The sequence below is a fragment of the Lycorma delicatula genome, chromosome 3, assembly GCF_047948215.1.
Source record: "Lycorma delicatula isolate Av1 chromosome 3, ASM4794821v1, whole genome shotgun sequence".
NCBI lineage: Eukaryota > Metazoa > Arthropoda > Insecta > Hemiptera > Fulgoridae > Lycorma > Lycorma delicatula.
Window position 1 is genome coordinate 131,284,552 of NC_134457.1, and position 22,401 is coordinate 131,306,952.

Consider the following 22,401-nt stretch of genomic DNA (forward strand, 5'->3'; position numbering starts at 1 on the left):
CCAGATACTGATTTTATTACCTGACTTTAGAAAGAAACATGATTATTTAAATAGACATTTTAAAAAATTTAATCCAATATTTACATCATGTTAGGTTAGAAATAAGCCTTACATTTTATTATTTTACATGGGACAGATTGAAATTGAATTTTGGCAATGCAGGATATACAACACTGAAGCACCCAGTAAAACAAAAGAAATTAACAAAAAATTACTTAACTAATTTTCAAAACACTTTAATGTAAAATAAAAGCTTACTTTAATTTGAGCCTCTTCTTTTAGTGCAGAACTGGAAAGTTTTTCTTTATTTCTTTCTAATTCTAATACTGCAGCTGCTAGAACACTTTCAACATGACTAAACGATAACTCTACACCAACATGAATCATTTGTGAAAACACCTATAGACAGGATAAATATACTCATTACTCAAATCTAAAACAAAACTCCATATGTTTTTATTTTAACATAGTATTCCAAATTCTGTAAAATTTTATTCTTCAAGGTTAAACCAGCAACAATTTCTTTAGAGATTCATTAAAATTCTAAAAATTCATTCTCTGTTGTTTACACATTGAAGTGCATTTGAGCAATTTATATTGCTATCACATTTCTGAGTTGTATATAAGCATTCGTTTTAGATAAACATTATCATGAGTTCTTTTGAAATAAGACTGACTCAAAAATACTGACTTAACTTGAGATCAAGAATAAACAAATTTCTTCCTTTTTTTGTTTTTTACATTTTGAATTTTTTTGAAAAATGTAAAAAACATATGCTTCCTGTGGTGGTGTCTTATTAGTAAAAAATTAACAACATATTTCAAATATTATAGAGAATGCATTTTTCAGCACTACTCTGAAGAGTGAGAGTAAATATTTCAGATATATATTTATCAGCAAGATTATTGTTATTTATTTTCAAAAATAGTTCATTTTTCTAAAGAAGAAATTACATACAAAATGAATGCACTGAAATGGCAGAAAACAAATGTTAGGTAATGCTTTTTTAAATTTTCATTTTCATTTTTATTTAATTTAATTTCATAAAAAATTACCAATTTTTAGTCGGGGAAAATGTTAGTGCCAAAGCAATGTTTTTTTCTGACTGATTATATAATATTAAGCTTATTTTCTAAACTAATAAGTACATAACATTTGTAGATTTATTAAATTCTTAAATAAGAAAAGAAAAATAATCACCTTAGAAACCAGGCTATGGGCAAGAGATTCTAAATGCCACAGGTTCTAGGGTTAATACGCAAATTCAAGGGTTCAATGTTAATTGCAATAACAAGTCAACCAATCAAAGATACATAAATAAGCAAAACATTCACTCATGGTTAATAGATTATAACTTAAGAATTTGTGGCATAAAAAAAGATATATATTGTTGACAAAAGTGCACTGGAAGGTGAAAGTATAAGAGAGACAGCAAATTGTCTAAAGTTTATTGTTTTAGGTAAATAAATGGGAAAAAATGAAAACAAATTGAAAAAATGGTAGGAATTATTTATGTGGGATCTGAAAATGATATAACAAGGACCACAAAATGTAAAAAAACTGTTCCTAAATTTCCCAGATGGATCCACATTAGTACAGCATGGTAATGAAGTACCCATGGTATGAAGGATCACTGGCCAAAAAAAAAATAAGAGTAAAATGCCAATCTAACAATTCACGTACTATTTCAGGAAGACAGATTCATTTGGTACATATAACCCTCCATTAAGAATGCAGCAGAGATCACACACATCAGTAAAACAACCAACAACCAAATAGAATCTATAAAGCAGTACGAAAATTACTAATGTATAAAATCACACATAATAAAATTTTGTTAATTTAAAAATAAAATTATTTTTTTTTAAATCTAAGACTTTTTAAATGTTTTATTACCTGAGCAAACCTTAACAAATCTTTTACTACACTGATTTTATTAAGCTGGCATAAATATAATGCATGAAGCCAAAGTTCAATACATCGGTCAAATCTAGCGTTATCTGCAAATACTGCACCACGAAATATCACTGAATGAGGCACTTCTGGGTTATGTTTACCAAGAATCCTTTCCCTGAAATTTGAAGCAAGAATGAACATGTGTGTGCATATATATGAACACAGAAATGCACATATTCTCCATATTTAACCATAATTAACATGAAAATGCTATAAACCATAAAAATTCATAAAACTATTTTTATTATTTAAATGTAAAAAAAAAAAACAATCCTGCTGCAACAAATATTAGACACAAAATTAGTTAGATGATAAATGCTGACAAAACATATTCAATTCTTTACAATGCTGATGATTATTGAATTTATAACATTTTAATTAAACATAAATCAAATTTAATAAAATTTTCAGACATAGATTTTCAAACTAAAACAATCTCAATTTCATACATCATTGTCAAACTGTGACACAGATCAAACCTGAAACTATATTTAGCCAAGACTGAACAATTAAGTAAAAATAAAATAGCTAGCTCACATGTTTAATGTTCTAATGCATATCTACATAACATAAAAGCAGGCTTTCTTATATATATACATGAATCAAATTTACACTTGAATCCATACCTTACCTCAAATAACCTAAAATACAAATATAACTCTGCTGTTATAACATCTGCACCCTAATTTTACCTCAGGGCTTTATTAAATTATTTGATAAGAAACCCTTTTTTAATACTTTAATCCAAATAGGACAGGGTCATTATTTCCAATTTATGAAAGTGTATCTTTCGCTAAACAAAGGCTAATGTTTTGCAAGGCAGTTAACATAAGTTGTTAAATCACATGAATTTTTCAAAAATGCAGCTCCCCTTAAACTGAGTTATTGATAGCCTCATATTTACAGACAAACTGATTTTTTTTTCATTTTAATCATCTCTTGCAAAAGTAAACATTGCCATGTTTACAATTACAATTTCACCAGCCCAAATGATCCTTGCTGTACACACTTAACAATCTGTTTCAACTTGCCCCAACCATAACTACCAAATAACATGGAAATATTTCTTCACAGAAAAAATACCATCAATTGCAAAGAGACAAAGGCCACTAAGAGAAGGACTGCAACATCGGCGTTAAAATAAATGACATTTAAAAAAATTACAACAGTATCCTTCATCCACCTTACATTACCTTATTGTTAATGATTCCATATGAAGTGCATTTTGATTATGTCTGATTGCTTCTATATCTTCTAATGTCTGACATTCTACCCAATTTTCATATGCAGGAATAGGTTCCGTTTTCGGTTTATGAACAGGATTTTTAGGATCTGTATATCTAGAATAACATAAAAAGTTTTATTATATTTCTCATCACATTTTCTTAAATAAAGAAAACATCCTTAACCTTTTGTTTGGCTGTACTAATAAATAAATTTTACCTTTGTTTTTGTAGTAACTGATGAAATAAAACCATATATATTAAAAAAATAAAAAAATTCAAACTGAAATAATAATGAAAACTAATCAGACTTACAATGACTTAGCTCAAAATGATTGTTCATGTACTATGGTCTTAATAAAATTCACTCAGAAACATTTCTCAAGAGTTTGTACATTTACTCATCAATATATAAAAAATTAAAAAACTGAATTCATAATAGTACTAGATAAAAGCTACTATTATTACTACAAAAAAAAATGATTTTAATAGAAACGCTTCAGTTCTGCAAGTTGTTTAGATGTTTTATTTAACATTATGAGCAGGTTCTTGGCAGCTTTCAAATAAAGTGTGGTCTCTGCTTACCATCTTAATTGTTAAAACAATAAAAATACAATAAAATTGGTGATCATTACCCAATATATTTTATATGATAAAATTAAAGATAAAAAAGTCTCTATCTTCCAAAAATCACTATGTAATATACTCACTTCATGATAAGAATAGTACATCCATTTTTCTTTCAAAGAAATGTCATTTATAGGATTTTATCACAAAAGTATTATAAAATTAACTGTTAGAAGCCATTGAATGAAAATACTGCATAATAAAGATAGAACTACATATAAAAATGCAAATTTAAGGTATTGTTAATCCATGACTTTATCAGAGATGTTTTTCTTAGATGCTTTAAACTCGACAATCTTCAGTAACTCTTGCCAAAGATTTTATTTACGGAGTTATTTGAAAGAAAGGATATTCGAGAACAAAAGCACACACACAAGTAATTTGGGAAAAAAATAAAAATTATTTCTAACCTAAAAGATGACTCAATGATGACAGCAATGCTCAAAGTAGATAAGCAGATATTTTTAATATCTACAGTGAGTTCTAAGAGCTAAATTACAATTTAAGCTTAAAATTAATCGTCTGTTGCAATTTATTGTATCATTTAATTTAATTTTTACCAATAAAACTAGGTCTTTAAAAATAGGTTTGTGACTCATAAATACTTACTTACAATAACATAAACGTACATTTTATTAAATTTCTAAAAATGAAGGTAGTTAACATGAGTATGCATAAGGCTAAACAATATGCTCAAAATGTTTCCTTTAATATTATAAAGAAAATAAAAATGATAATTTACTTAAACTGAAATCTAACTACACAGGTGGTAGGTCAATTTCAAAATTGAGGGATATAGGAGATGGAAACAGGTGCGAAAATAATTAGAAAAATTTCTACTTTATGGTGGTTTTAAAATTTTTATTTGCCATCTTGGATCTGAAAACAAATCGATTCTCGATGGACAATAAAATAAAGGCATTTTGAACTTTTAATAATGCTGCAGTTAAAACATTGAACATCTAGTAGGATTTAAACAAGAATCTAAAAGGGCATAAACAAACAGACTGTAAAAAAACAAAGTTCACAAGACAAGAACATAAATTTAAAAAAAAAACTAAAAAAAGGAACCAGATGCTAAAGAAAACTCATTAAGTTCGGGGGGGGGGGGGGGAAGAAAAGGTTTAAGAGAGTAAAAACAACTTCAACCGAAGAGGAAATTTAACAAGTAAAGTTACAAAAAAGCATGCAGAAACAAATTTAATTAAAAAAAGAAAACACCTAACAAAGCAGAATATAAAAAACAGGTATCTACAGATTACAAAAAACGTAAAGATAACTTAACTAAAAGAAAACAAAAACAAAAATGGTACTACTGTTGGGGAAAGTTAACAAAAATAAAATGACACACAGCTGGTATTTGCCAAAAGAAATTGGACTTTAATTAGAAGAAACAACTTAACCTTTTTCTTAAAAATCATAACCTTAAAAAATTAAGTGAAATTACAAAATAAACGTAACTTAATTCTATACAGAATTTATACAAGGAATATCAGCTGAAATTAACATATCAAATTATAATATAAAAATGAGAAATACATAAACATACATTTTTCACATAATCATTATGAAAATCTACAATTAAACAAAGCCCTGAAAGCAAAAGAACTTGAAAAACCTTTTTTTACAATTATATACTTATAAATATAACATCAATAAACAAAGTGTAACTGGAAAACTGTTGTATTACTGACATATTCTGTAATAATGAAAATTAGCAATGAAGAAATGTCATTAACTTAGAAAAATAAACTACAACAATTCCAGTATAACAAAGAGTTAATTACAATAATCAAATTGAAATAAGTAATCATATAAATATAATTCATTAGTAAGTAAGCTTTCTTGAAAATATGAAATTACAAAGAAGTCCAAAATCATAACTTCACATCAGGAGTTATTTTCTTTAGATTAATTTAAAAGGAGTAATATGAATTCAGTTCATGAATAGATAAGAATTAATCTCTCCGATTAACAAATTACATTAAATTAAATGAAAGAGTTAGTATTTAAAAAAACATTTCAAGTAAAAAAGTAATTTGCACTCAGTAACTGACTTTTGAACATAGACTTTTAATGAACAACCAGAATATTATTAATAATAGTTATCAATAATAATGTATGAAATATGTCACATGAAAAATAATAACATAACCTATATCTAAGCCACATTTCATGACTACACTTGAATGAAGAAATGGTTGTTTAAGCCGAATTTGAAATTCAAATACATAATGTACAATTAAAAAAGTATTCCACTGATTTTACTAATAACATAACTGTTTAATATAATAAATGATGAATAATTTGAACTTGCCTTAATCACACATAAATATTTGTAAAAGATGAACTCGTGAAATTAAAGTACACATAAATACATACAGTTTATCCTTGACGTACTCTACAATGGCGAATCAAAAATGACAGAGGTAACAATTTGTGAATAGAAATTGAATTATACGTAGCATCTCAAAATTTGTAGTAATGAGTTTGGAGAGAATTCTGCATCGACAAAAATGGCTGGTTTGTAGTAATTGAACCACTTACAATACTAGACGATATCTACTGAATTAGAGAATTAACTTAACAAAGAAACGAGGCAAAAACGAACATAGAAAACTGTGAAATCACGAAAACACTGATGAGTAGAACAAGAGAATGACGACTGAGAATGACCACAATGTTTATGAGAGTATGAAGACGACGAAAGTATTACACATTATACAAGAGAAAATCGCAAGCTGGTCCCCACCCGGGGACCAGCCCGTGCATCCAAACAACATGAAATACTGAACTGGAATGAGCAAAACGTGGCGTGGGAAGAGGTAAGGGGAGCGAACTAGGCAATGGACAGAAGAGTGTGTGCGTTAACAACAAGAGTGGTGTTTAATTGTTAGTATGAGAACGATTAGAGAAAATGTGTGGAATTCGGGAACGAAGACAAAACAAAAATAATTTACAAGCAAGCAGACCATTAAAGAATTACGTAAGACTGATAAAATAATTTCTGAATATGCACAAGTTTAAGAAATGACATCAGGGCAGATAAAGAGAAATAGACCTCTAGGAACTATGACAATATTGAAATTGGTGAGAATAAAAAATACTTAAGACTAATATATATTAAGACTAAACAGCAATAAATAAAGTGTGATATGAAATACGTTGACACCAATATGATGATGTAACAATAAGTCAAACTGTAGCCTGAGAGAATTTGATAACGAAAACAACAGACCAAACCAACCTATATTAAAATACACATAAGATAAGCCTTACAAAAATGCAAAATAAATTTACCAAGTCTGTAAACTACAAGACTCAACCATAACCTTGAATTTATTGGAATAAAACAACTTTACGCAATGGCGTAAACAACTACCATAACAATACTGGTAGAATTAAGAAGGTTGAGGATGAGGAACTCATCCTGAGTTCTTTTCATGGAAATTTATAAAACTGAGATTCTATGTAAAAAATAATTTAAGGAAATAAAAAAGATATTTTATTTTAACTTAAAACAGATATTTTTTGTTTATATTTTCAAAACTGACTTTTTCCTAATTTTTATAATTACATTAACTAATTAAAATTATATAACTTACCAGTCAAAGTGATGTTTAAAACAACTAAACTTCACAGAGATTTAATAAATTTATTAATGATGATTTTTCCCGTGCGGGGAGTTGGCAGTTACTTCAATCGAGCGCATTCTGTGGGAATCAGGGATGCTCACTGGCCCTATAAGATTTGGGCCAGGGGTAGTGGTGAAATAAAATAGTCACTGTGAAACAAAAACTGCTCCTCCCCAGGACCGTCCCACCCTGGGTAAGTTTCAAGGGAGTAGTGGGCATTCCCACCCATTAACTTGGGTAGAACTCCCAACCAAACTTTGGTGAACAGATTTCCTACACCTTTTCCCAATTTTCCTTCTTACTACTTTGAAATAGGTTTCCAATAGTCAACAGCTTCGATGGTGGTTGGGAAGAAATTCCCAACTGCGGGGAAGGTGGAAGAACCTAGGAGGTGGGACTTCGAATTTTAATCCCAGAGCAAGTTCAGAGGCTTTAAGATAGCAGTCCCATCACTGGACTACCCTACAAGGCACTGGTAGCGCCTTTAGGGGAATTAAGAATTACTTCCAAGTTTCAATAGGAAAATAAACCAGACAGGATTATCGATAAATACAAATCTGGTGCAAAAAAAGAAAAAAGCTTTTGGATTAAAGGACAGACTTATTTTGGGGATGTGGAATGTTAGAGGTTTGAATAACAAAGAAGTGGAATTGGTTCCACTTAAGGTCCAATTAAAGACCTGTAGGTCCTTAACTGATTATGTCATCACCAATAAGAAAATAGCTCCATAGGTATGTGACACTAGGGTGTATAGAGGAAGTGATATTAATAGTCATCATTACCTGGTTTGTTTCTAAGATAGAGCTACTGGTGGAGGAACAGATTAACAGTAAGGAGAAATATGCCAGATGAGATTTTTTAAATATATTTGCTCCAGGAAGAAAATATTCATTTTATGAATCAGCAAAGGTTGACGCGACTGCTTGCAGAAATCCCAACAATGGATGATGTAGATGAAGAATGGAAAAATTTAAGGAATGCAGTGATGGAGGTAGCCTATGAAACGGTAAGGAAAACCAAAAAATATAGATGTAGGAAGGGTGTGAAGTTGTGGGGCAACGAGATACAAGAGACAATAAGAGATAAAAGGAAGACATACAAAGCTATGATACAGAATCCTTCAGACAGCACATGAGAACAGTATAGAATTAAAAGGAATAATGCTAAAATCATAGAGAGAAAAGCTCATCTGAAATTGTGGGACAGGTTTATATCTATAGTGGAGAAGGATGTACATGGCAAACAATTGGCTATAAACTCATGAAACATCTAAATAGCTCAGAGCAAGATATAGCAACAGCGGATATTATAGGTAAGGAAGAATGGATAGAACATTACAAAGACTTGTGGTACAAGGGATCTATAATAGAAACCTCAGAACCTATTGAAAATAGATTTGATTGAAATGAAAGAATTGGAAAATGCTTTGAAAACAACAAAAAGCAGAAAGGCAGTTGGAGTAGATGGTAATAACACTTAGTTCTTGAAGTACGGAGGTGCTTTATTTAAGCTGCGCCTCTTACACTTACTTAATATGTGTTGAATTAGTTCAAAAATCCGTAAGGAGTGGAAGATAGCCAAAGTGATACCACTTTTTAAGAGAGAGGATAGAAGGTTGGTGAAGAATTACAGAGGGATAAATTTGTTATGCATTTGCTATAAGTTACATAGCAGTATTGTCAATCGCAGACTGCAAAGTATTTTGGAGTCTGAATATATCATTTAGTATAATCAGAAATAGGGAAAAATTGCTTTGCTTGACATTTTTTTACCTTTCTTTCACCCCTTTTAAGGTCAAATTTCAAAATATTTAGAAACTAATTTTTAAATACTTAAATGAACGTTAAACACATCAAAATCAAGTTGATATTTTAATTTGTTGACAAGAAATTAAAAAAAAAATAGTAAAATTTAATACTATCCCATTTTAACTCTTTAAATGCTGAATTTCAAAAAATGTGGAAATTGGTTTCTAAATATTAACATGATGATTAAACATACTAAAAATCAAGTTGATATCTTCATTTGTTACTGAGAAATTGCAAACAGCTGGGTTACAAGAAAAATTTAAAATTCATTTTATCCCTTTAAACTCGGAATTTCAAAAATCTAGAGATTGGTGTATAAATATTCACATGAAGATTACACAAACCAAAAATCAAGTTGATATCTTCATTTGTTACAGAAAAATTAAAAAATCAGTAAATTTGATTATTTGATTTTAACCCTTTGAACTTGGAATTTCAAAAATCTTTCTAAGTGTGAACTTACACCATAAAAAGAACAAATATACAGATTCTCCTCAATTAGTAGTTTTTACTGGGCATTGATGAATCAGTCAGGACCCTACATATGAGTCTGAATGTGACCAGTTACTTGTCTTCATGTAACTACATATAAATTCCAAGAGATGACAGGATCTTTCAATCATTTTGAGGTGGAATTCTTGATGCAATGTGACTGGGAAACATTTTCTATACTCCCCCGCATTCATAGGATTGTACCAAAAAATATTTAAAAAATTAATAGAATAAAAATAATTCAAACCTTAAAAGCATTGTTCGATGTAAATATTGATAAGACATATACAACGAGTAATAATCTTTATCATTAGCATATGAAGCTCCTAAAAGTTCTAAAGCATCAATTCTTTCTTCTAAAGTAACTTCAGGCCTCGTAACAAGGTATTCTACAACATCTGCTCTCGTTCTTTCAGCAGCAGCTATTACTGGAGTCACACCTGAAACATACTTAATTAAATTATGATTCATTATGAATTACATATAATATTATTAAAAGTAGCAAATGGTTATAAAATTTCATTAAACATATGTTTCATAGATAAATAAAAAAGTACATATTAAACATCGTGACCAATGTTTTGTTTAAAATGCTAAAACTGTAAGAGTTTGTACCAACCTCGACTGATTATAGGTGGGGAGGTAGGGAACCTTAGTAACAAAACTGCTACTGAGCAAAATAAAACAATGCATGTTCTATGTTTTCAAAAAAGAAAATCTATAATAACTCTTCAAAGAATTTGAGTACAGCCATAATTCGCCTAATAAGGATTTCATAAAACTGATATCACTAATCTAAGAATACAGAAAGTGCTGACCACAGCCAAAGACATTTTTTATCAGGTGAGAGAAAATTTTACAAGAAGCCAAGGTAAACTGCACAAGAATTTTGAATTGGGAATACTACAATTGATGGTTTGGTCATATAGATTATATGTAAGAACTTAAAAAGTACATGCATAAAAAAATCCAATGTGGTATTCAATATATGCTGAAATTGTAATGACATTATCATTTTACTGTGTGCTTTCTTGATAAAACTAACAAAGATAACTTTTTCTTACAAAAAAAAATATTTTTTGATGAAGCAACTTTCCACATTAACCAGTCATGATAACTCTGACAATTACTGGATTTGGGCCACAGACACCCATCATGAAGTTTCTAGAAAAAGAAAGCAATAGCCTAAAAGTTGGGCTATTATGTTAAGCACAATGACTGTTGATGACCAAAATATTCTTCTTTGCTGAGCTACTACCACAAACACCTTGACATGTTAGAGGGTTATACAATACACAAACAACCAAACATTTGCTTCCATCAAAACAGTGCACATCGATATTGAGATTAATTGTTCAGGTTTACATAAAGGAAACATTTCCCGGATGTTGGATTGTCCAGCAGGACGAACTCCCTGATCAACTCAATCACCTGACTTTAGATATTTCAATTTCTTCTTTTACACTCTGACTTAAAACAGTATGTACAAAATCAATATTCATGAATTGATGAACCATCATGTACGTTAAATCAGCATAATATGTATTAAATTATCATATCAATCATATTAATTTAACATAGTTATTAAACAGTATGTAAACTATGGTGTAGGATAAAGATGACAGCACTAGTTCAATTCAGAACCCATGATTTTAATTAACAGAGGTGGTAGAAGAAGACAGTAAAAATCAAATCAGTGAAATCAAAAAAGTTTTTGGGAAAAAAAATTTAAGTAACAACATTTTTTTGTCAAAACAGTTAATTCTTTCAGTACAAGTTATTTTTTCAAAACATCTATATCAAAAGTGTCAGGCATTTTTCTAAAGTCATTTGCCCAAATGGCTGTTTCTGTCAATTTTAGATTTGTTTAGATTAAATTAAAAACTTTGTTAGTTATCCATCAATTTCAATGACATTCTTTTTAAATTACCTTGTTTAAACTAAAAATTGACTTAATTTAACACACAAGAAAAATTATTTTTTTATTTTTATTTCATACTTATTGCTGAGATTTTTATATATATATATATATATATAGATGTATGTATGTATGAATATGACCTTAACACAGCTGAGATGTATGACATAACTTTTGTTTTATAGAAAGAATGTTTGCTTGTAATAAATAGCTGACATGAAACATATACCTAGCATTTTATTTATCTTTTACACATCCGTAAAACTGGACACTGGTACCATCAGCACAAACTCTAAATATCCCCTAAACATGATATCTGCACTTTATGCACAAACTTTCGACATCCAGAAAACCAGATATTGACAATGAAAGCATTAATTTGTATTAATACCTTGCTTTAGGAATTATCAAAGTGTTGTATGCAAATATCAATTTGTAATAATGCTTGTAACCTGTAGATTAATTTAATTGAATCTAATCTTAAACCAATAAATGAATATATTTAAGTTATTCAGAAGTTTTATAATATTATAACAAGGTATCAGTATTCCTCAAACTCTAGAGCAATTGTAAATTTTAAATGCACAACTGTCAGTAAGATGACAAAAAATAATGAAGAAAAGTACTGAAAGGCTAAAAAATTTCTAATTGCTTCATCATGGGGTATTCCACAATAAGGATAAAATAAAGTAACCCTAATCCTACAAGTATTAACTGTCAATATCGCTAAAACATAGTGTCTCAAATAAAGTGCACCTGTCAATTTGAACAGCATTTATTACTGCTGTTATAATAAAACTCTTCTTCAGCTTAACTACACAACACAGCATATTATTTTAAAGATCCGGTTTTATAAGAAGGCTAATGCAGTATAACATCATACCTGAAAATCAAATACATCAACTATGTTTGTAATAAACAGATGTGAAGTAATTCTGCTGCTTCTACGGTAATTTTAGTTTTCTTTATTATAACAATGATTTTTTGTTTCTAACTTTCAGTAAAAATATTTACCATCCCTTAGAGTTAAAATATTCAGAGTCTAGATAAACAGTATAACAAAATGAATAAATAAGAATAAAATGATAATACATGAAAAATATTTAACATGAGAAATAATAATACCGTATTCATTTTTTGTAATTTGTGCACCATAATCAAGCAACTCCTTCACAATTGCAACATGACCACACTCAGCAGCAAAATGCATGGCAGTTGCACCACAATGTGCTTTCTCATCTGGATAAGCACCTTGCTCTAACAAAAAGTTTACTACATCTAAATGACCTAGAAATAAAGAAAAAAAATCATATATTATCAACTCCCAAAATTTTACATGAAATATTTAAGCACATACTTAAGTGCATAATTTACATTAGTCATGGTACGTATCTAACATAGTAAAGGCATCATCATAAATTACTTCCATAATAACAAAAGCACTTAAAATCTACACAAAATTACTATCTGCAATGATAAAAGAAAGAATTTTGTAAAAGTATCAAATAAAACAGGGTGCACTTTAAGTGTAATTTTCCATAACTTCTCTGTGTTCTTCAAACAAACTAAATCACAATACTGCACAGAAAAGAATAAATATTGATTAATTAAATTTTTACAAACATGATTAGTTAAAACGCTTAGTAATAAACTCAATAAACCAATATAAACCCAATATTTCACCATTAAATTGTTCATGTGGTATAACTCTTCAGAGTAGCTCTATATTTTTTGAAAAATATAGTATAGTTAGCAATGATTCATAAAACTGAATAAAATATGAATGATTCATGCAATTTATTAGCTGAAATTGATAAGCCAACTTTTTTCATAAAATAGATCATATTTTCATAAAACAGATCACTTAAGCAACAGCTTGTATGATCGATCATTATCCAACAAAAAAAATTTTAAATAAATCTCTTTCAAAATTAATGCATTTTTTCTACCAATACATACTTAAGCATAAACTAATAAATCAAACCAATCGTATTTAAAATAAAATACTTTTATTAAAAAATATAAATTAATAACCCTACATTGCCTTTTAATAAAAAAACTTCAAAAATAGAACCTAAGGAAATGAACTTTTCTTGGCACTTACTCATAGCAATCTGCCAAGTAGGAAAAGGGCATCGTACTTCCACTTTTATGTTTTACAGTAACTCACTCAACTAGCAATAAACAAATTTTTTCATAAAATATTTAAGACCACTGACATTTCAACTCAGACACTGTGTAAATTTTACACAACAATATGTAACTTATGTAAAACCAAATTACAATATAAATTTAATAATGAAAAACATATTTTCTTAACAAAAAGAACATACTGTATATTCATTTATTTAGATTTTATCAATTATTCCATTTAAACAAATGCTAAATAAATAAAAAATCTATAATATGAATACAAGAGTTAATAAATCAAAGACTGTACACCAAAGAAAAATGTTTAAGATAATGAAACATTAAGACCTAGATCGCTTATAATAAACATAAATTTGTTACTGTATTGATATAATGAAAATATATATATATATATATTTTACAAGGGTAAGTCCCTTGTCTTTTCTAAAGAAAAGAAAGATTTCAAGAGCTGAATTATAATTATAACAGTTGAGGTCTCATTCTACAAACCTTCTTACCACTGTACTTAGTATCCAAATCAGAGTTTGTTAGCTATAGAATGGTGATCTTAAAAAAAAATTTTTAACACAATTAAAAGCAAAAAATCCACTTTTTATTAAAAATACAGAAGCATATCTTCATCATCAAAGTAAAATATTAATTGATCTTAAATTATTTCTTTTAAAATAAACAATGCAGCATAATTAATAAAGTCAAACAATTCTTTAAACTACATCTAATTAAAGGCAATTTATCTAAATTAGCAGACTCGAGTAATTAACAAAGACAACATATATACTTCTGCCAAGTTGGCTGACAATGAACGTCAAAAATAAATATACCATCGTAACACCAGTGTTTCAGTTAAATTTTGTATGTGTATACAATACAATACAAACAATAAAAAAAGTAAAAAAAAATGGCATTCAACAAAAAAAAAATAAAAATCTTAAAAAAATTAACTTACACAAGCACTATGTTTGTAAACACAACTATTCTAGCATAATTCTCTTACAAACTCCAACTTTTAATTTACATTTCGTTAATCTTAATCCAAGGCTGGTCTTCACTATATCAGAATAAAATTTAAAAAAAAGAAATATACTGGGGTGAGCTAAACTTTATAGACCTCTATAATTAATATTTTATTTATATAAACTGATTGCAGAAAATATATTTTTTTTAATTCTAAAACATTAAACTTACTGAAATTTTATGAAACAAAAGGATAAATGAATTACAGAGATAAGAATCAACAAAAAATTGATAATCATAAAAATTTCTTGAAAGTATTCATTGAAACATCAGTCAACTGTAATCATTACTATTCCATGACAGAGAATAATCAAGTGGAAGAAACAGATAATTTTATTGGAATTGAATGCCCATGAAACTGATACACTTTGGTCACTATGATGAAATTAAGAACACTCTTACTGAAAATTACCCTGAGACTGGACAGATCAAATTATAAAAAGTAACTTTGCTTCCTGGCTACAATCATAACAAGTTTGATTATTGATTCAAACAATACTCTACAAAAGGCTGACTGTATTTTTTAATGTCTGCTATAATCATCAAATTTGTTCTTTGTTACGAACAAAAAAAAAGAAGAAAAATCTCAAAATGGTGCATTAGTAAGATGTTTCTGCATTTTTGCATGTTTCAGGTCGTAAAAGATTTAGCTGTTTTTGTTGTACCTCAAAATGCACTTACTGTATTTGTTGCACATAGCTGTCAATTTTAGTAAAAAAAACTATCTCTATTAACTTCCCTTCTATTTAAAGGTATTATTATAGTACCCAGTTTCTAATAAACCTCATCTACCTACCTTATTATCTATCTGTCTAAGCTGTCAACTGAACAGATGGCTTTCTATTAAAACTGGACAGGTCTATTACATTGTTTAAGGACATAAAAGTTTTAGAACGATAAATCACCAAATGCACATGTTAGCAACTATTTAATGGATTGCTCTTTTTTATACAGTAAAAATAATTCAACAACTTAAGGTTTGCACATGACCACAACTTCCTAATATAAATGAAACACATTAAACAATAGTAATTGAAACAATTTACAATAAATAAATGGAAATTAAGAGCAATTTTCCCTTCAATGCTCAAAAGAGGGTGATGAGATGTAAGTCCCAAAAAGAAGTTTTGTCTAATAAGTAAGGTTAAATTTGAAGAGCTTAACATACACTAATAAAAAAATTACTTACTTCAACAATCTTATTACACTACTACTACTACTTCAATACATCTTTACTTTACTATTACTTCAACAATCAGAACATAGAAACTAATACAAAAAGAGGATCTACATATATGCATAGTAATTAAAAAATAAAATACATTTATATAACTCAATAATTATATACCTTTATAAGCCGCAATCATAAGGCAAGTATTATTATATTTATTAGCAATATGTATGTTGGCGCCATGTTCAGTAAGATATTTCACAATATCTAAACGTCCATCAAAACAAGCTGCCCGAAGAGGCGTTGAATTTGTTAATGTAGGATGGTTAACATTTGCACCCGCCTTTACTAATGTTTTGACAACATTTAAATGTCCAGCTCCTAAAACAGAAAAACTTCTTAAGAAGCATAACCCTTAATCAAACTTTAAAAAAAAAATATTTGTTTGTTATAAGTAAGCAATTAATTACAACACCAAACAAGGATTTTATATTTAAAAATAAAAACAATTTAAAAAAAATATAAAATCCTACCCTACTAAAGGGCATTTATAAGTGGGTCTGTGTGTGTGTCCAACCCCCTTAGCTTAGCATCACAATTTACTGATCACTAGCAGAAAATCCCAATTCATTAGTACATGTCTTGTGGTGGTCAGGTGTACACTTTTTATATTATTATAAATCGATAAATCACATATATATGCAAAATGTATATTAAAAATATATTATTTTATTTATGTAATTGTTTTTCTTCGTAAAGTAATGAACTATAACCAAACAAAAAAGTAGGCACCCGAATGTACTGATCATTAGCAGAAAATCCCGATTCGTTAGTATTAATTTCTGGAGTTAAATTTCTAATTTTACTTTCATTATATCAATTTTCATCATTCAAAAAAAAATATTTTTACACAAGAGGTAATCAATTTTAGACACCTAATAAACAATCACATTTAGAGATGCTGCTTGCTGGGGGAACACGTCCAGGGGACCTAGCTGCAGAGGCATGTCTACGGCAGTTAGTTGCTTACATAAAACTAATTTATCAATAACTTTATATTAAGTACCATTTTATCAATGTGTATTTATTTTATTCTAAATGAAATTTTCAGAAAATCTTTTAATAAAAATCTGAGATTAAAATAAGGATTTGTTTTTGGTTTTTTAATATCTATTAACAACAACATATACTTGGAACATTATATATCAGATAGTAAGGGTTAAATTCTGTATAACATTTTCTGCTGCAAGACAAACAGACTAATCCTATGTTCTTTCTCCAGGCAAAATGAAGTTTCTATAGTTTATTTCTTTTAAAACAGTTCATAAGAAACGCAGATTTGTAGATCAAAAGTATCTTTCAATATACATTTTTTGTTTATGGTAACTAGTCACATTAGAAACATTTCATAATGCATTTTTAAATGGCATGTTTTGAAAAATGGCCCAGAATGCATCATATTAATAAATTCAACATGAAATTCATAAGACAGATAGAAAAACTATGAAGAAACTTTATTTTTTTAAATTTTATTTTATTTTTAAATTTCATCTGTATGGAGGTTGTATGGATGGATATTATAAACCTTGAATAATGTACCAGAATATCACTAAATAAATACAAATTTTTATAAATTACAATAAAGAGGAATATTTTATATGAATTCTCCCCGTTTCATTCTTTTTTGCCCACTCATTTCAAACTATTCAATAGTTTTTATTTTACAACAAAATTCATTAAATTTTAAAGTAAGAACTGATTGAGAATTTAAAGAATGCTTAACATTTCTTTTCTTGTCAACATGATTAATTCAATTCAGCTATAAAACTGTTTACATAGCAAATTAATATATCTTAATAGAAATATTAAATACTGAACGTACAATGACAAGATATGTATGAAAGAAACATAAATAATTTCACTTACTTATAATACAAAATGTAGTGAAATTTTAAAACTGTAGAGATTACGTCATTATTTCAGTTACTGAAATTAAATGAATTATTCTGCACTATTATAATATACTTTAGATAATGAAATTATTATTTTAGTACATATATTACAATAAACTTGATTAATACACAATTATGAGTGCACAATTACAATGAATGAACAATTACAAATTAATATGTATAAAAGCCTCCAATGTTGGAAAATTTAATTAATGTATAGTGATAATACATATATAATTTATATATTTAATGTTAAATTGAGGTTAGCAACTGAAGCAAGCATTGGTTATGTTTGGTTAGGTTATGCTGACGTATGTATAATTTGTCAGTACACAGAATCAGTATACTCTAACCAAATATAATCTAAACTTGCTTTGCTCACTAACCTCGACTAATTAACAGCAATATGTTTTGATTATTTAAACAATAAATTCATTTCAATATGTAAAATATTAATATGGAATATATGTAAAATGACTAGTATAATTAATAAATTGCTATATATTTATTTAATTCACCAGATTAATCAAATTAACCATAAAAAAACTACTAAATCTTAATGTAAATTATGAATTTTGATCAAACTGAATTATGTTTCAATGATATTAAGTAAACTAACACTACACTATTATTCATCTATAGACAGATCGTAGGTAAACTACTAACATTGATTTGTTTCTAAGTAAACTAACTTTTAACTAATACTATGGTAAGTAAACTACACTAAATTTGATTTTTTTTTTATTAATACATCAAAAGAAAAAAAAACATTCTTTAGAAACAGGAAACTACTGTAAAAATACTTTACAGGGCAAAGAAGAAAAAGCAATGATAAATTTGGATGAATAAAATGATAGATTTTTAATTAATTTTAGTAAATTGAAAGAAATATAATTTAGAAAACTTACTAAAACAAATATAAAAGGGCAACTGTAAGATGTACTGAAAGGTTCGAAAGTCAAAAAAGATAAAAGAAGGAATCAAGTATAAAAATGGGATTAATAATGAATGAAGCAAGACTGAATTGAAAATTCAATTAGACAAGGCAGCAAAATAAATCTCTTTTTTAATTCAGCAAAGAAAAATTTTAGTTCTTAACGTAGTGAAAATTCACTTACAAGATTTTTTTTTTTATTATTCATTGATGTGTAAGTACTCTATGAACAAAGATGTAGATAAAATTGTTAACTCATGTTAAAAAATAAATACTAACACTAAACAAAAATATTTGTCAAAATTTTGGACAAACAGAAAAAATAGAAACAAGTAATCACTGTCAATTAATTTTTTCTTCTATAAAGATTACCTGTACCTTTCAATTTTATAATATTGTATTGTTAATACAAACTAAAATAAAAGTCCTTAGCTTAAGTACAGCATAAACATGCACAAAACAAACCATACCTATACAACTGCAAATGTGTAGCAATAAAATTTTAATCCAACTAAGTTCATACCAATGTCCTGCCCAAGTATAGTTTTTTACAACAAAATTATATGATACACAGATGACTAAATAACACTTGTTTTATATGTAAATTGTAATTAAGTAAAAAAAAATTTAATAAAGTAAAAAAAAATATTTTAATAAAAATGTATATTTCTTCAAAAATATTTATTTTTAAACTTTATATACGATTAACTTAACTGTATTTTGAAATCCGGAATCACACTTTTTTCCCAAGTTTCGATTCTCATAAAGAGCCTGTTGCTCTAGGATGAAAAATTTAGTTGCAGTAACTTAGGACGAAATCTGTGATATTACAATCTTCATAAAATTTCTGTTTCTATTTAATTAGGATAAAATTTTTAATTTACTGTTTTAACAAACTTAAATACATCTTTTTACAGTGATTACTAACTGCGCTAACAATAATAATTCTTTCATAGCAAATCAAATAAATACTCTATATATTTTTGTATTACAAACATTATACAATAGTAATAATAATGTAGCTTTAACTTATAAATCAGTATAAATGGAGATCTCAAAATCCATGGGAGACCCAATTTTAGCCACCTATCTTCTTTGAATCAATCAGAAAAAGTAGGAATATTCCAATTTATTTGTACCTAACATTGCTAACATTCTTAAATTATTTTAAAAAAGGTATATTAACAATGAAAGTTTATTACTGAAAAGTCAATTAATTATAGAATTAACGATAATTTTTTTGTTAATATGCCTCAAATGCTATGATGGCTACTAAAAAATGTTAGCAATATATAATCAAACTGCACCCAGTGCTCTTTAATCTTTGTGAACTACAGTAAGCAATTTGTCTAACAAGATTTAGATCTTGGTATTTTATTCTTACTTCAAACAATCAAATTCCAAGTTGCTTCTCCAGAGACATTAAAGTTGTCACAAGAACTATCATATTATAGAGGAATGAGTGTAATTACTAGTGCTTATAAATACACTGGATTAATGTTTGATTTTTAAAACACAAAAAACTTGTCAGGACAAAGTTATTTCAATAAGACAGAAAACTGAAATCAATAAAGTGGTTACTAATAATAACAACTGTAAACATAAATTTTGCAGTTATTCAAATATTTTTGTAATTTTTATTTTAAGAATAACACTTAAAAAAAAAATTTTTTTACTTAATTTCATTATTTTTTTGAATGATGAAACAACCGCTCAAAATTTCAAACAATAAACATACAGTGTATAAGCAACAGACCTAGAAACTTCTGTCATTACATAATTATTCTCAGTTTTCAATCAAATTTAGCAACAGCTGTAAAGGTCTCTAACACTAGAAACAAGTTAGTTAAAAAGGATTAATTTTATTTTGTTAAACTACTGAAAATATACCAACACTCAACATAAAATCACTTTACCTTATAAATTAAAAAAATATACCATCTTATATGTTATGTAAATAAATACTACAAGCAAACCTACCAGCTGCACACCATAGTGCACTTGCGCCTTCTATAACATAACTGTCAATTTTAACAGAGCCTTCTTGTTCTATATTTATAGGAAATTTAGAAAGAAAAACTTTGACAACTTTATCATGTCCATTTCTTGCAGCTACAATGAGTGGAGTACAGTGCTGACCTTCTTCATCTAATACTTCCTGTAACAGATGGACCAACAATAAACATTAACAACAATAATAATTCAAATAAGAGTATTGTTATTCATACATTCAATAGAATTCCATCAATCATCAAAACCAATCAGATGTTCCATTCTGAGGTTATATGCATCAATTTTATATCCATTAATATTTTTAAATGTTAATTATGCAGGTATGAAATATTAATTAAAAACCCATGCGCATTATGATTAATGCAAAATACTCTTATCTTTGCAAATACTATTTGCAGAATATTTTCAAGTCTTAACACAAAATTCTCCAAAAAAAGTGCAATTATATTTGCACTTTGGACTATTGTAACATCTAGTTGTTCACCTCCCCTTTTGATTGTAATTGACTGAACCAAAAATGTCCAAAAAACAGCCCAAAATCCAAAACAATTTGGATTGAGTATTGTTATTAAGAGTATTGTTATTCATACATTCAATAGAATTCCATCAATCATCAAAACCAATCAGATGTTCCATTCTGAGGTTATATGCATCAATTTTATATCCATTAATATTTCTTACTTTAAAGTATAATTTCTTCTTAAGTCTATCTTAATTTTTCCCAACAGTTTTCGAATTATCAGAATAAACTAATAAAAAGCCTGCTTTCATAAAAAAATATATAAATAAATAAACGTTATGTGTTTAATACAATAACTGGACTGAACATCAGAAGAAGATTAATGATGATGATTAAACTATAACTTTTAGAAAATTAGTAACATAGAATAGTTACTTTTTCTGATTTTCTTCTTTAGCACATAAGCACACCATACATATAAAACGCGAACAAACTGCTGTATGTTAATGAATAGTAGATGACTTAAAATGATAGATGATGATGATTTAAGGGTCCAAGTTTAACCATCACTAATCACCACCTTCAATTCACTAAAATTTATTACATTACTAAATACAATATTTTAAAGGACTGAAAAAAGGTGGGGGGTTCCCAATTAGATTGATATATGATTTTTTAACAAACCTTAATTATTATGACTTGATACATGATTTTCTATGATTCTTTTTTTACGATCACAATACAATAAGGAAGTATTGCGATCGCAAAAATTTTGATTTTCAGATTTCAATGAAAATATCCATTTTGACCATCCCTGAATCCATTTTGACTAGTTTCAGTGTGACATCTATACGTACATACATATCTAACATAACTTAAAAACAATTAGCTGTAGGATGTTGAAATTTTGGATTTAGGACTATTGTAACATCTAGTTGTTCACCTCCCCTTTTGATTGTAATTGACTGAACCAAAAATGTCCAAAAAAAAGCCCAAAATTCAAAACAATTTGGATTGAGTATTGTTATTAAGAGTATTGTTATTCA

General features: G+C 27.8%; 1 protein-coding gene across 2 annotated transcripts in view; it reads right to left on the reverse strand.

The window, feature by feature from the left end:
- LOC142322002 (protein fem-1 homolog B-like) overlaps positions 1–22,401 on the reverse strand; it is a 78,797-nt gene that overhangs the window by 50,709 nt on the left and 5,687 nt on the right. For both annotated transcript variants that reach the window (XR_012755757.1, XM_075360577.1), the window contains exons 2-8: positions 20,863–21,040; positions 16,174–16,377; positions 12,786–12,947; positions 9,990–10,182; positions 3,151–3,297; positions 1,898–2,072; positions 259–399 (exon numbers count right to left, since the gene is read on the reverse strand). Coding sequence is in view for 1 of the 2 variants with exons in the window: in XM_075360577.1 (XP_075216692.1) it covers positions 259–399; positions 1,898–2,072; positions 3,151–3,297; positions 9,990–10,182; positions 12,786–12,947; positions 16,174–16,377; positions 20,863–21,040 (1,200 nt within the window). In the remaining variant the exon portion in view is untranslated. The remainder of the gene's footprint in view (positions 1–258; positions 400–1,897; positions 2,073–3,150; positions 3,298–9,989; positions 10,183–12,785; positions 12,948–16,173; positions 16,378–20,862; positions 21,041–22,401) is intronic.